At 40.6% G+C, this 15,669-nt stretch overlaps 1 protein-coding gene across 4 annotated transcripts; it reads left to right on the forward strand.

The window, feature by feature from the left end:
- The first annotated feature begins 423 nt into the window (after nucleotides 1-423).
- PPP1R2 (protein phosphatase 1 regulatory inhibitor subunit 2) lies at nucleotides 424-13,631 on the forward strand. Of its 4 annotated transcripts, none has more exons than XM_074593111.1 (7): nucleotides 424-657; nucleotides 5,235-5,342; nucleotides 5,811-5,891; nucleotides 6,194-6,297; nucleotides 7,577-7,756; nucleotides 9,091-9,214; nucleotides 10,280-10,456. In XM_074593111.1, the coding sequence occupies exons 1-7, from the start codon at nucleotides 500-502 to the stop codon at nucleotides 10,335-10,337; spliced, it is 813 nt and encodes a 270-aa protein (XP_074449212.1). In that variant the 5' UTR covers nucleotides 424-499; the 3' UTR covers nucleotides 10,338-10,456. The 4 variants fall into 4 exon arrangements, with proteins under 4 accessions (XP_074449212.1, XP_074449209.1, XP_074449211.1 ...); XM_074593110.1 differs by lacking the exons at nucleotides 9,091-9,214; nucleotides 10,280-10,456 and adding exons at nucleotides 10,751-10,801; nucleotides 12,171-13,631 and having other exon boundaries at nucleotides 428-657; XM_074593108.1 differs by lacking the exon at nucleotides 10,280-10,456 and having other exon boundaries at nucleotides 427-657; nucleotides 9,006-9,213.
- Nucleotides 13,632-15,669: the final 2,038 nt, after the last annotated feature.

A 15,669-nucleotide genomic window follows, 5' to 3' on the forward strand; every position in this document is an offset into this window, starting at 1 on the left:
GGGCAGGGACACCTCCCACCAGACCAGGCTGCTCAAAGCCCCATCCAGCCTGGCCTTGAACACCTCCAGGGATGGGGCAGCCACAGCTTCCCTGGGCAACCCCTGCCAGCGTGTCACCACCCTCAGTGAACAATTTCTCCCTGATATCTCATCTAAATAGACCCTCTGTAGCCCACACCCCCCCGCAGCTGTGCTGCCAGCTCACGGGTGGCAGGCTGTGCAGGCACTGAGGCCCTGGGGTGGGATCTAGCAGCCCCCAGCCCTGGATCCAGCCGGGATCCCCAGGGACACGGCAGATACGCCCCCGAAACCCGCCATGTTGCCGTCGTCCCCCCGCCGCGGGGGCGGGCCGCGCAGACGCACAGCCGCCGGGGGACTCGGCGGTCCTCCGGCCGCCAGGGGGCGCCGTGCCCGCCCGCCCTGCCCGCGCCGGCGGTTCTGAGGCGCGGCGGGGCCGGGCGCGGCGGCGACGGCGGCGGGCGGAAGCGGGCGGACGGCGATGGAGGCGCCGTCGGTGCCGGCCGGCTCGGCGGCGGGCGCGGCGGGGCGCGGGCCCATCAAAGGCATCCTGAAGAAGGGCGGCGGCAAGCTGTCGGCGGGGGGAGCGGCTCCCGGGGCGCGGCGGGCCAGCCCGGCCCGCGATGAGGACGAGCACGGGTGAGGGCCGCGCCGCCCCGGTGGTGGCGGTGAGGCGGCGGCGGGTCCCAGCAGGCCGCGCCGCTTCCAGCCGGGGTCCGTGCCCAGCGGGGTCTGGCAGGCGGCGTCTCCAGCTGGGGGTTCGCTGGGCTCTCCCGTTCCGTGGGGGTGCGGGCGCCCGGCCGAGGCCGGAGGAGCGTCCCGGGGCAGGGTCGGCGTTTGGAGCCGGGGGTGCTGGGGCTGCGCGGCCCGCGGAGAGCGAGGGCTGCCCGGGAGAGGAGGACAGAGAACGGCGGCTGGACTCTTACCTGAGTGCAGCGTGGCAGCTGAGAGAGCTGGTGTGATCCTTTGCTGTTCGGGCAGTGCTATCAGGAGCAGTATTATCTTTAAGTGCTAGTTCAAAAGGACAGACAAGGTTTTACAGCTGCTGCAAGGATAGTTTACAGTTTGGGAAATATGCTTTGCCACGGGAGATTTATTCTCAGTCTTCTCCTCAAAGGTATCTTGCCTCTCTGTAACCAGAAGTGGGTCCTTGGGGAGGAGACCTCTCGGTCGAAACACAAGATGTATTCTCAGTTGTTCAAGATTCATCCCTAAAGATCTCACACTTGAGAATACGCACTGGCCATGTGGTTTGTGTTTTGAATGACACGAAAATCTTGGTTTGATTGTAACATGCTGAGTTAGTCCAAATATGCAAGAAGAGTTTTTTAGCCAGCCAGCATCTGTCCTTGACCAGTAAGAATTCTTGCACTTTTCTTGCTGTTAGCACCCAGTACGTGCTGCATAGCGTTGCTCTGACACTCCGTCACATTACAATGACCAGGGCTTGATCTTAACTCTGTGTTTATAAAATTGCTTTTGATGGTTTTCTTCATTTGGGACCTCACTCAGTACTGCAAGGAGAGAAATAAAATAAAATGGACATGCAATAGTTTTTTTTGTGTTATGGTAATCCTCTTCTCCTCTTTGCCTAGTTAAGTCATGAATATAGTCTAAAGTCAGCAAGGTAGGAATAAAAAGTTTTTGGTTTGCTCTGTTGCCTGTGTTAGCTGCTCTTGGTTTCCAGAGAGAAATTATTGCAATTGAAGGAACGTGATGATGTTTTTGAAGGAGGTGAATGTAAGTAGCAATATGCCACACAAATGTTGCGATTTTTTCCTGTTCTCTAGTTTTAATGTAATTTAGCACAAGGTATGTGCTACAGCACCCCACATGAAGTAAAACTGGATATTGGTGCCCTCTATTTAATTTTCTGTAGTCTCTTTTGTACCATCTTGAAGAATGATTAGAAATTAGAGTACGTACTGATGAGCTGAATATGTTTTATTGGTTATCGTACACAGTAATTTCTTCCAAAGCAGTTAAGTGGGCAGGAGTCCAGCTTCTATTTCCTGTTTACCAATGTGAGTCAATAATGTCGAATTAGATTAATTCTGAAATTGCCTTGCAAGGTAAAGGATATTGGCTAAACCTGGCAGGCTGCATTAGAAGATTTCCTGGAAAGATGAGTATAGGGTATTTAAAGCTGGTTTGTGTGAAGGTATTACTTTTGGTTGGCAATGCTTCATTAAATCAGTGTTACTTCTGACTCTTGTACTTAAAAGAATGATAAGCCATACAACTGCGATTTTCCATGAAGATTAAAAGTTAGTTTATAAATTCAGGTATCTGTTTTCTTTGTGCACCTCTATCAGCAGCCTCTGCTATTTCTAATATGGAAATTCAGATTTGAATACCTTTAAAAATAGCTGCAGTTGAAAGAGCTCATTGTGTCAGCTGTCATCTTTTAAAGCACCATGTTCAGTGGAGCTCTCATGTATTTGCATATTATTGACCTTGCACTGTTGTTAGTGATGGTAAAGTTCTTTGGAAAACTTCCTTAATGAAAACATGATGCAAGAGGGAAGCTTGTGAAATTGGGACACCACTGGAACTGCATCCTGAGAGGCGAGATCATGGTTTAACGCCAGATATGTTTTTGCCATTCCTGGAATACGGTATTTTTTGCCTTAAAGCTCCTGTAAGACTCTGTGAGCGATCTGATCGGGCATTTTATACAGTAACTAAGTGTGTGTATGTGTGTGTGCACAAACAGCTGTGTTGGAACACGGAAGAGAGTAGTCTGCTATGGTAGAAGCAAGTGGGGTGAGAGAGGTGTTTCTTTGAGTAATACTGCTGCAGAGACTTCTTCCCTGTCAAGGTGTGGTCTCAAAATGAATGATTACATCTATTTAAAGATGTGAGAGAACACAAATGAGCACTGAGGTTTTGCAAATCTGATTTTCCTAAGGAAGATTAGATTTCATATTTCTGCATCTGAAGGGACCTCAGGAAGCATTTTCCTGTGATGATCCTGAGCTGTCATTAATGTTATGCTACTCAGGCATGCTTAAGCATGCTAAATTGGAGACAGTCAAGGGAGGTGTGTGGTTTTAGAGCACTTAGTCACTCTCCTGTGATGACTTTTTATGTGGAGGGGTGAAATGACATGTTTGTCTGTTTGCCACTAATTACAACTCTTTTTCCCTAGCTGAATTTTAAATTGTGCTTTGGGAGATGTTCCACAGCCAAGGCTTTTGGTGTTGGAATCCGAGCTTAAAGAAATGAGCGTGAAAAACTAAGCCACTAAAATCTTCCTCAGTCTTGTATTTATAAGTTACTGAACTGCTAGCTGTGGGCTGTCTAATTTCGAAAGCAGTGTATGCCAAAGAGATTCTTATAAGGTTGCCAATATTATTATTAGGTATTAGTTGTGAGCCCAGGCGATAAACCTGGATGCGCTCTGTGCAAGTGCGGTGAACACAAAGCATGTGATGGGAGTTTCTCTCATCTGTCATATTTCCTCTTCAACTAAGCTCTCTCTTCATAGGAGCTGCATACCATTGTCCGACTGCTACAGCTAGTAAAAATTCTCATGCGCTCACTGTGTATGATCATTTTATGTTAGTCACAGCTGAACTTTAAGCGGGTGTTTAGCTGATGTTTAACTGGTGATTTTTCAACTCCTAAATAGATAGGTTTGAATAACTGGCATTCCTAGACTAGAGCTCTTGCTTTGTCATCATGAAGCTCATGACTCCCCACCCTGCCAGAGCAGACGATCTGATTCACGTGTTGTCCGCTTAGGTTGCAATCCTTGTGTTGCAGTCCGAACGAAATGATTAAATAGATCTGAAACCTCAAACATGAGAGTTTGTCATTGGTTACTATATGCTAGGGGATTAAGCTCACTTAATTTATATTCGTTGCTGGAGTATAAATCTTTGGAATGTAAGATTCAGCATCAACTCCTACACATATTTTTTAATCCCTTTATTATTATTTTTTGCCGTTGTATTATGCGATAATACAATAAATGTATTTAAAAATGTATCTCCATAAATGTAAAAGTTTGTGCTTGGAATTTTGCTTTATCAGTTTTGTTTTACAGATAGCATTCTGCTCAAGAGCAGTTGTGTTGTTGAGATTGAATATATTTTTCAGATTTGTTATTGGAACAGTCTGTGTTTAAATAAGAGCAGTTAAGTTAAAGTCTTCTAGCCAACTGCACCTTGTCACCCTCCCCCCAAAAAAATAAAACAAACAAAAACCAAAACCCACGACAAAGCCCTGTAACGTTTGCTTCCTTAAATAATAATTTGCAACACTTCAAGAATATGTTAATGCATGACGTAACACTAAATAGTGGAATGATTTTACTATTCTAAAGTCAAATGTCTTGGTTTAGTCTAAGGCAAAGACCACCTTGTGTGAAGCCTGCACTAACTTTTTTAGAGACAATGTGGAACCTGCTGGGTTCTGTTGATTAAACATTTCTGTGGCTTTTAGATCAGTGGAGGGGTGACTTTTCCTCTGTCCACAAGGCAGTTGCTTTCCTTGTGGCTTGTATATATTGTCAGTCTGAGTGGGCTTTTGTTTCTGCAAATATACATAAAATGGTACCTTCTCTGATTAATTGAGGAAATTCTAAATAACGTAACATCCCCAGTGCCTGTCTGTGTAAAATGTGAAACTCCCTCAGCTTAGTTACAGCAGTGAGTCAGTTCTGTTTTATTATTCCACTTTAAGATGACAAAAGCAGTGTTAATAACCAGCTTATTCAGTACTATTTATTTTACTGCAGGAAGTTATTGGTTGGTTGGTATTGTTTATGCAACAGTTTCAGTAATAATCATAGCAGCTCACTGAGCAGAGGTGAGGTGGAAGTGTTGAAGTGTTGTGGGCTGTAATAAGAGGAAGAAGGATTTTACAGTAACTTGTAACAGCAGCAAACAGTTAATGGGACAATGAACAAGACTGGTAGTCTTTTTAGAAAATATATGGATAAGAATACATTTATAGATCATTGAGTTTATTTAGCTATTGTGAATTGTTAGGGAAATTAAGTTGCACTGATAATTGGTCGTGACTTAACTAAGGTATGAATAGAACAGTGTTTAATAGCCATACTTTGATCATGCCTGTGTCACAAAAATACTTTTTGTGTATAGTATGTAGAAGAGGTCAAAAGACATTCAAAACATTCCTTTTCTGTGTCCAGACAGAATAATTGTTTTTAAAGTATAAGAACATTTAACTTTGTTTTCTTATTTCAGTAAAAAATCCCAGAAGTGGGATGAAATGAACATCATAGCTACGTACCACCCAGCAGGCAAAGATTATGGCTTGATGAAAATAGATGAGCCAAGTACTCCTTATCACAGGTAGGCTTGCAAAAATGGTAGTAAATTATAGTAGTTTTACAGGAAAATTGACTTTGTAGATGATGTAGTACTTACTATAGCTGATTACCTGACAGACTGTGCAGGCCTATTGGATATATGCAACATATTCAGATTTACAAAGCTTCTAAATAAAGGCTTAGGGATATCAAGGAGAACTGTCAAAAAGGACAAAGTCAATTTTCAGAAAGCCTGTGTCTAGCAAGCTTTAGGCTTTGAATGAAATAAATAAGTTTGACTTGGTTTGCTTGTATTTTTATTTTTTTTCAGTTAACTTCTGTGTACTAGAATATAAAGTTGTCATTCATATCAATATGTAAATTAGATTTGTAAGTTTTTTAAGCATTGAAGAAGTCTTTTAATTGAGCATTGTAAGGTTTAGACTGTTTTATCAAGCAAATTTTAATCAGCAGATTATTGATAAAGGCTACTTTTTGTTTACCTTCCAAGCATGGTAGGAGAAGATGATGAGGATGCAGTGAGCGATTCAGAATCAAATGAGCCCTTAAAAGCAGATGTGTTGAGTAAAAAGTAAGTATTGTCATATAAAATTGACTAAACGTTCAGGTAATTTTATCTTTTCTGGAATAGTTTTCTTCTTGGGAAGGTATTGCTCTTTTCTCTAGAAGTCACATTTTTGCTATTATCAAATGAAGTAGTTTTTGGTGGTTGATAGTGCCACTGGTACTTAAAACCTCTTAGAGGTTGTTAGTACACATAAATATGGCAAAAATAATGAACAAAGCAGTTTCTACGAGTGTTCTCAAATTTCGTGTATTTTAAATAGTGAGGAACTTGCTGCTTCAGCATTTTGTATTGTATGTTTTATGTAGATTGGCAGCTGCAGCAGAAGGTAAAGGACCCAAGATTATAGCAAAGCAAGAGGAAAGCAGTGAGGAGGAGGAAGAGGATGAAGAATTAACACCTGAAGAACGAGGTAGGCATAAGTTGTTTTCTTTTGGTGTGTTTTTGTTTGTTTTTTTTTCTACAAATAGTTTCAGTTTTTCAGTAAGAAGAGTTTGGGAAGAAAAAGTACTATCTAACAGAAAGATGTTGTCATTTGAAAGTGGAGGTATATGGTCTTTGAAGGGTAAGTAAAAAATTGAACAAAAATGCTGTTTGTTTCTAATTAGGACTGTTTGGTTTGGGATCTACATGTAAAGTGGAGTTTGCTGTTACTGGCTGCCCCCTTGTATAGAAGCTTAAGGTGTGGGAATTCCTCTTAAGAAAGCTAGACTTCTCAAATAAGAAGCTCTTCTGGTTTTGGGGTGAGGGACTAATTCTTAAGTCTACCTGAAATAATGTTCAGATTAACAATTCAATGAGTACCACTGCAATTAAGATGCTACTAATTGCTTGCAAACACACAGATGGTATTTCTGTTGTTTTCAAAGCATCTGGTAGAATGATCCAGCGGGAAACCTACATTTAGACCGAAGCAGATTGCCTCAGGCATCTTCAATAGAGATGTTGTTTTGTGTTAGCTTGGGCTAGAACATTTTGAGGAAACAGACAAACAATAATACTTCTAAGGTTTCAGCCTGCGTTATCTAGCTGTTGCTTCTCATCTTTCCTGGCCCCAACTTTGAGCGTGTAACCTTACTATTCTAAAGGAATTAAAAATGCACTATTGTGGCTGCCAATAAGTGAAGTTTTATTTAATTATAACGCATTACTGCTAGACCTGCTAATGTTTAATATGTGGAGTGAAGCTAGGCTTCAGGCCATTGGGAAAATGGAAAATACTTTCTTTTACATGTGGTAAATAGATCTCTCGTAACTGGCCTCTGGTAGCTAGCCAGGAGTCAAGTCGGACATCTGCAAAAGTTCATTTTCTATCCCACCAGTATGTCTCCATTTGTCCTTAAGTTTACTTAGCAACGAGGCTTGCGAAACTTTGGAATTCCTTATGCTGTTACTGGATGCTTCTCTTGGTTCAGATGTGCTCTTACTTGCAGACAGGTTCTTTCAAAAGTGCTTCAGCTGTGCCAGGCCATTAATTACTAGCGCTTTTCTAAGTCAGACTCATTTAAAAGAACGCTCCACTGCTTGAAGAAAATAATCTTAATTCAGTGACTGCTTGATCATATAATCAATGGACTTTCAAGGTAGGAATAAATTTGACTTAGGAAGCAGTTAGTGCCTCTCTGAAGAGGAATAGGTTGATATTTTTTTAAAAAGGGACAAAATAAATATTTGCATTTGTTTGTCCACAGAGAAAAAGAAACAGTTTGAAATGAAGAGAAAAATGCACTACAATGAAGGACGAAACATCAAACTGGCAAGACAGCTCATTGCAAAAGAACTACATGGTGAAGAAGAGGATGATGATGAAGATGAAGAGATGCATGATGCTGCAGAGGTAGAAACAATGAATACAGAAGCTACTGAACATGGTGAGCTACTGATTAATCAAAAAGCATGTTTATGTACTGGTCGTCCTTTCACCTTTCAGCTGAATACACTCGAATGTGAGAATGAATGGAAAGGGGACAGTGTGTAACGCCCAATGTGCAGTACTGCATGCTGTCTTGTTAGGTAGTTTTTTAGCATGGTACCAAAAGCATCAGTATCGCTAATTAAGCGTGTAGGCTTTTGTTTGCTGTGAGAAACAGAAAACAGAAAAGCAAACACCTCTGCTTCATACAATTTCCCCAGTATAACTGACTCTTGGTAGTGAAGTTGCCAGCATCCTTTTTAAAGGAGTTGTCTTGTACAGAACACTTAAAGCTGTGGCCACACGGGACAGCCTGGCCTTAGCTTGGTGTTCAGTTCCCATTCTGCTCCCAAACCATCCTGTAGGCAGCAATGGGAAACAAGCATGAATGCTTCCTCCCTGTGCAGGGGAGTGTATCTAACTTACTAAGTAAGAACTTCTCCGTGTCTTACTGTAATGTAAAACTGCTGTTAGGACTTCAGTATACACTTGTCCTTAAGCAGTAATGTTAATTTCTATAGTATAGAATAAGACCCTCAGCTTTGCTCTTAATGCAGCTACCGGAAGAAGGTCTGGGACTTTTAGCTGGGAGGTGTTTCTGGAACCTGCTTCAGGGCTGTCTCTTGATAGGAAACTCATTAAACTATAGAGGCTGACACCTTCTCTTTCATCTTTAAGCTTCTCTCTGGGTGAAAAGGGTAGACCCTATGATAAAAGTCTTTGATTTTTGTGGTGGCCTTCTGGTGAATATAGCTGTTCACTACCCACTTCTGTGTGTGATGGCACTTTGAACAAGTTTTTTGCATTAAAAAAAATAGACATCTGTTGCTCATGAGACTAGTGGCAATGAAGTCCGTAAGCCTCTTTCATCTGTTCATATGAGATGTTAGCACAGTCTGCAGACTTGGGAAGATGCTGCATGGGTTTAACTTGGTTCACATTTGCTTTTCACAACCATGTGAACTAGGAACTCTTCTAAAACTAGTTTAAATTCCCCACAATAGAAAGGTGATTTGCAGAGTTGCTTGGTTTTACGTTCTGTGGATTGCACATTTTAGTCCCATTATTTATTACAGGAGGACTAATGCCTTCATAATTGTTCTGAAAGGGTCATTTGGTACGTGTCTGAGACCCATTAATGGACTGACTTTATCCAGTAACTTACCTTAGGCCTTATAATGGCTATTTACTAGAACTTCACTCTCCAGGGGAAAGGAGGGCTCCAATAGGCAACCATATGACCTTTCTCCATGGCCTGAAGCTGCCATCTCGCTGCTCTCTGCTGTAAAACAGAGGCAACGCCGCTCCCCAGCTGCATTCGCCAGTGGAAAGAAGTCACACCTTTGCAGCATTTTTCCATCTCTATTGTTGAAGTCCATTCCACCTTGCCTCATAACCAACTTCAGAGCCACAACTGGTAATTATCAATTTTAGACTGCTCATGGCCAATAGATTCCATAAATGTAACTGTTTGCCAGTTTATCAACCCACTAACTAACTGGGGTATAGAAATACTTTCATTAACTTGATGTAGTTCTCAATTCTTCATTTTTGTTTTCTACCATTCTGCTTAACAAACCTTCATATTTCATTATCTCCTAATCTCTGCATCAACTATCATAGCTTTTTGTCTCTGTACTTCATAAATTCTTCTGAGGTTAAGTACTGGTCTCACTTTAGTAATGGCCGGTGAATTGAATGCCCTCAGACTCATCATGTGTGATTCTCTGGCAGGGTTGTTTCAAAGGATGATGGAATATGGTCAAAACTGTTAATAAACCTCTCTGTCTTCTGCCACTACCCATATTTTAGGAAATTCCTGCAGTGAGATGATACATGTTCAGCAACATAGCCATGTTAAAGTAATGTCAAAATTTTACTGAAATAACTTTTTTGAGATGACATCTCTTTATTGCTCTTTCATGTGTATCCTGAGGGCACAAAAGAATCTCCTTACTCATAAATGTTAATTAAACCAGATACTAGAGCTACAGAATGTTTCTCAAATAACTGATTTTAACACTTGCTACTTGGATTCTTTGCTAGTCTGTGCTTTTTGTCATGCTGTGCTTTTGGTTATATTAGGCAGTTGGGTATTTAAAACGGTATTTCAATTTGTTTGTTTCCTCCGTGGAAGTGGATCAAAATGCTGTTAATTTTCTTGTTCCTGAGATTCCCCTGTTAGGACTATAAGCGTGGGGAAAGATTATTCATCTGGATAACTTTCAAAGAGCCCTTCGACTTCAAATCGTTGCATTTTAAATTCCTTTTTATGGAGCAGAAAATTAGAGTTTTCTTTACTCAGTGTATTGGGTGATGCAGGAGATGATTTTTCTGATGGCGTATTTTGGCTTCACTCTGCTAAACTGACTAACAACTCTGACGCTTGCCTTTAGCTGCAAAGGAAATCTCTGTCTCTTTCTGCATGTTGTATTGTAGCTACATTTTGCTAATTTCTTCCATTCGACTTCGTCTTTCTGAGGTTACGGGGATCATCTGGTGATGTGGCTACCACTCACCTGTTATGTCTGAGACTGTAAATCTACGTAAGTGAGAGCTGGCATGCAGTGTATTTTTATTGCAGTGGAATAACATGACTTCTATAGTACTGATGATCATTACAGGTAAAGATGCAACATAAGAGGCATTTCTCAGTGGTCTGTTGTGACTCCACTGGCTCCTGGATTGTTTTTCAGGCAGTTTGAGACCCTCTTCTCAGTTGGAATTTTTTTTATCCATGACAATCCCTTAAAGGTTCTGTGCTTCCCTTATCTGATGCTCCTTTCTACCTTCTAATCCTGTCTGTTTTGTATTTGAGTAAAACTAACAATACTCTTCTAATCTCTACGCTCCCCTTTTGAAGAAGGGGCTAAAGACTTAGGGTAGGTTTTTAAGAAGGCTTCTGTCAGATACCACAAGGTCTGCTAATATGGGTTGCGCTTCTTGGTTACAGACTGAGATTTCTTGCTGATTGAAATGAAGATGGCCAGTCCAGTCAGTGATGGTGAGAACTGTTTGTATATTTTTGCCCCTGTCTTCATCGTGGTCTACCAAGTGTTTTAAGTGGATGGGTCATTCCTTTCTTGCCTCAAGTAGCTGTAACTTATCCCATGCACATGGATTCTAGCAGCCGAGGGTTTTGGTAGAAAAGAAAGTTCAAGTTGTAATAGACTGCATTAGGATTGCCTGCTTCAGCATTTCAGCTCTGGAATTTCTCTGGCTACTCCCTATTTATGACTCCATGAACAACGTAAATAGACTTTGCCAGCAAAATAGTGACCTTTGTTCCTCTCCACAAACTCTTTTCCTTTAAAAATTATCTTTGAAATCATTGAAGGGAAGATTTCTGATGTAGGTAGATTTAAGCACGATGATTTCAATGCAAACCTGCCTCTACTTCTGCTACCCAGAAGTATCACATACAAGGGTGTGATCTATAGCAGTTCAATTGACAAGCAGTAAAACTATTGTTCTCTCCTTACGGTTCATTTAGTGTTTGGTGCTGTGATAACCCTGCTCAGATACTGTTGATCAGCCGAGCTGTCAGCTGACGGCTGGGTGTGCTCCTTTGGCCTTTGGTAGATACAGAATACATTGTGTTTCCTTAACCACAGTGAGCATCACCCTGAAGGTGACTTAAATGAGAAGGCTGGGAGCATACACAAATGCGTTCTGCTTGTTAGCCATGCTATCCGCTTGTTAAACTGCACTTGTTACCAAGTCTAACTTGTGCTGAAGCCTACCTGGCCTTTCTTAAAGAAGATTATCATCTGGATGTGGTTTTCTCTGATCTTTGCTTTATGCCGCTGAATCTTCAGGTGTGCACATGTATATATTTTTATATATATCTATCTATATATAGTGTGGTCTTTTTCATATGAACAGCACTATTGAGAAGGAGCTTTCTCTGTTTTATTGCTGCTCTTTGTTTCAAAACCATGAGTTTAACAACTTCCTGAAAAACACAACAGACTGTGTAAGCTTGTCTTGTTTTAAAGTGTCTCACCTGGAATTGAAATTTGACCTGAAAAGTACTATGCTTGCTTGTGTTTCAGGAACCTCATATATTAGTTCTGCAAATTGATTTCTCTCTTAACTCCTGGGTTAAATCCTCCCACTTTCAGGGGTGGTGAGCATTCAATGCTTGGTATGCTGAACAACGGTGTTAGCCATTTCTTCAGAACATGAGGGTTAAATAACTGTTTCGGAAGTTTCTGCACTCTCAAACTAAAAGCTTGCAAGTTTCTGAAATGGGTTGGCAAACAATACCTTTGGAGAAGCAAAGATGTTTTCAGGAGGATTTTGTGTGTGTTTTGAAAATACTGAATGAGTATGAAGAATTATCTATTTTTTTTGTAATCTTTCTTATGCAGCACATGCCACTCGTGACCAGCTGGAAAGTAGAGCACACAGCATAGAAGAAATCTGTCCAGAACTGTAACTGCTTGTCAAAGACACAAATATAAACATCGCTTCATGATTTTTGCAATTAAGGCTCTTAAATATTGAGAAGCATATCAGTTACAATGTTGTATTGCCAAGAATGTTCATTTTAGACTTGTCCATTAGGCAGGAAAAACTGTCTAATTGATTTATTCTTGTGCCTAGTATTTTATGGAGAATACTACTTCATAATCTGTTCAACCAGAATGGCATTCCCTGTATGTGTAATGCTGATTATCTTGCGTAATGTACTGTTAACTCTTCATGCTTTAAAACAGACAGTATCTTTTGGTTTTTCACTATTTATTTGACAGTGTTCTTGGTGTGGTATCTCTTATGGAAAGGTTTGGGATTCAAGAGCCAAACGGTACAGCATATATCAGATTGACATGCAAGCTATTTATCAGATGTGTTAAGCAGTTTAAAAAGGGATTATTTAAGTCTTACAACTTCTTTGTAAAATGTTGACCTGTTAATCTAGATTTCAGGATGTTATTACCTGTACTTTCCCAGTCTTTAGAAGAAGAGCTGTATTATTTTTTGAGAGTGGTGTTTGGAATCAGTTGTTCGTTTCTGACTAAGGCAGTACTAACATCTGGTGGAGGGAATGTTTTTACACTGGAAACGTACTAACTTGAACTTTGCATTTAACTGTCATTATCTCTTCCATTGGGACTGCATGTTTTGTGGAGCTCTCTTTGGCTTATCATAACAACATGGAAGTTCCCTCCAACTTTTCTCTTAAAACCACATCCACTGTTACTCTTCTGGCTCTTGTTTCAAACTTTTGGTCCTTTCCAGTTGCATGGAGTGCTTGTGCTACTAGCACCTGAGGAAAAACACCCAACCACGAGCAAATCCACATCAGGACTGTGAAGATGAGCTGAGTTTAGGCTCTGGCCTGTTCATTTTATATAGAGATAACTGCTCGTGATCTCCTGCTCTTTCGGGGTTGGTAAGCTACATACTGAAAACCACTGGTCTAAATCTTCTGGTATCCATTGCAACTTACAGCAGCTGCTTTTAAAAAATGAAGGCTGTTTGGAGAATAGAAAGGAAACTGCCTAATTCAAATACTTGTTTACAGTGTGTTTGTATAGCCCCTGTAAAGAGGGATTCTGAACCTCCAAATTGCTGTAAACAACTTCCCACTCAATGGAATTTGACTGGTGAATGTTCCAGTATTCAGAGTAGTTCCTAGGTTTTATTACACAAATGAAGTATACACTTAAGCTTTAGCTTGGTTATGGAATACAGTGTATATCTTAATTTTGATCTGAATTTGATATGTTGCAAAAATCCATATAATGATATGGATCTATTTTAAAATGTCTTTTTGTCCACTGTATATGTGAAGTTTGAATAAAGGAATGAAAGTTATTTTACAGTTACATGCATTCTCAAGTGTGAGCTTTCATTACATCCCAGAGAGATTGAGAGTGAATTAGGCAATAGGATGCTGTCCTTTGAAAGACATATACAGGAATAATTCATTAGAGTGGATGCATTGCCAAAGATACCTGTGAGTTGTGCTAATTGGGTGTTGCAGTGTGCCTTTCCCAACTGTCTCCTCTCCTTAGTAGGTGACAGGGTTGTCAGTTGTGGGATACTTAGTCTTCTAAGGGCCTGAATCAGGATTAATAGCATCTTTTAACAAGAAAGAGTTGAACTTTTGATTCAGTCCAGTGTGGTGATGATAATTTTTTGATATGGAGAATGCTGTTTCTTCTTGTATCAAACGTGGTCACTTCTATAGGAAAAAAAAGAGTAAGCATTTAGATACTTCTGACGTCTAAAGTCACTTACTGTAGCTTTAAATTTGGCTTCCAAGACTAGGATTTCAAAAATTAGTTTGCACCCTTTATGTACCAGCTTGCAGTGTTCAGGCTGTTGGAATATCTGCACCGACCTGTATTTCAAACTGACCAGCTGATGGCTGCTCTGCCCCAGCGAGGGCAGCAAAGTCGTGCTGAGTGGCAGCACTCGGCAAAGCAGCGTTGCCTTCAGACTGGAGCATGAATGGGTCAGAACCTGACCAATGCGTATGGGTAATGCAGATGTCTTCTACGATGCTGTGAAACAGATTACTGGTACTTTGTTACAAGTACCCGCAATTAAGGCAGAATCCATCAGAAGCAGCTCTAAAATGAGCTAATGTCCTGCCCTCCTCTCCTACACTTTGTGTCCAAAACGTTTTTATTTTGGTGCTCAGTGGGGGTACTTTGCACCTTACAATGCCTGCAAAGCATTTTGTTTAATAAACAAAAAAACCCCTGCTTCGCTAACTTCCAGGAAACACCTTTCCTGTAATGGCTTCCAAAATCCTGGATGAAATGGGTATGTAGCTTTGAGGGAGGTACAGTAGACGTAAATCCATGAAGAAGTTTTTAAATGAAACCTCAGAATATATAGTAGGTCCCTTCATCAGTAATGATTTTGAGCTGCCTGAGTGATCTCTCTTTTCATGCCACCAAGCCCCCAAATCTTAGATGCCATTTTGGAACTTGTACTAGTCAAAAATTCTGTTCGTGTTCCTTCATCTCGCTCACCTGGAGTGCAACCCAAGATACCTGACACTGCTTTTAACTGAAAGGCTGGTTTACTTAATTTTATCCAGGCTTACATTTTCATGCATTTTAGAAGCTAAAATAGCTTTTAAGTTCACTTTGCAGTAACTAGAGATGCTCTATATAGACTTTTTTACAGAAGGATATCTGATCTCCTTCTATTGTGGAAATATCAATTATAGTTGCCTGCTGAATGGGGACAAAAGAAGGAATGCCTTTTCCCTTTTTACCTTTGATGGGGACTTAGGTTGCATGCAGGTCTTGATCTTGGGGTGCATACAGTAAAGCCTCGTTCGTACAGTAGAGAGTGATATAAAGAGGAAACAAAAGACACGCAGCCCTTACTAATGTGGACATTGAGCTCCACGGCATCATAATTGTGAAGCTTCTTGCACAGGTTTAAGTCCTCAAGCTGCACCCTGTTCAGAGAAAATATTTTCAATATGCTTCCAGTAGGAAGATCATTTGCAAATAAGAGCCTTAACTCCGTCTTTAAAGTGTTGGGTTTTTTTTTCTGTCCTTTAAGTTTCTTTCACACAGAGTGGTACACAGTTTATGGAAACTGCAAATATTTTTTCCACAGCTCGCTCTCTTGTGTTGAACTTGTATATCTTACCAGAACTCTTTGTTTCTGTAACATGCTTTTTGTGGTGTTTACTATAATACCACCTCACAAATGTAATTATTCTGTTTGAAACCACTGTTAAGTGTTGCAACATAAATAAAACCATTGTTTTCATTACTGCCTTATGGCACTAATACTAGATGTATTGGTTTGACTTCTTGAAGCTTTTTAGAAGAAACTGTCAGTTAGTGTACAGTTTTCAGGTGTGTTCATAGATGAATATTTAAACTAATGCAA

The sequence above is a fragment of the Larus michahellis genome, chromosome 6 (genome assembly GCF_964199755.1).
Source record: "Larus michahellis chromosome 6, bLarMic1.1, whole genome shotgun sequence".
Classification (NCBI taxonomy): domain Eukaryota; kingdom Metazoa; phylum Chordata; class Aves; order Charadriiformes; family Laridae; genus Larus; species Larus michahellis.

Coding starts and splice junctions, on each gene's coding strand:
- PPP1R2 (XM_074593111.1), top strand. CDS start 500: ATGGAGGCGCCGTCGGTGCCGGCCGGCTCGGCGGCGGGCGCGGCGGGG. Junction 5,343..5,810: donor CCAAGTACTCCTTATCACAG/GTAGGCTTGCAA, acceptor TTACCTTCCAAG/CATGGTAGGAGAAGATGATG. Junction 7,757..9,090: donor TACAGAAGCTACTGAACATG/GTGAGCTACTGA, acceptor GCTGTAAAACAG/AGGCAACGCCGCTCCCCAGC.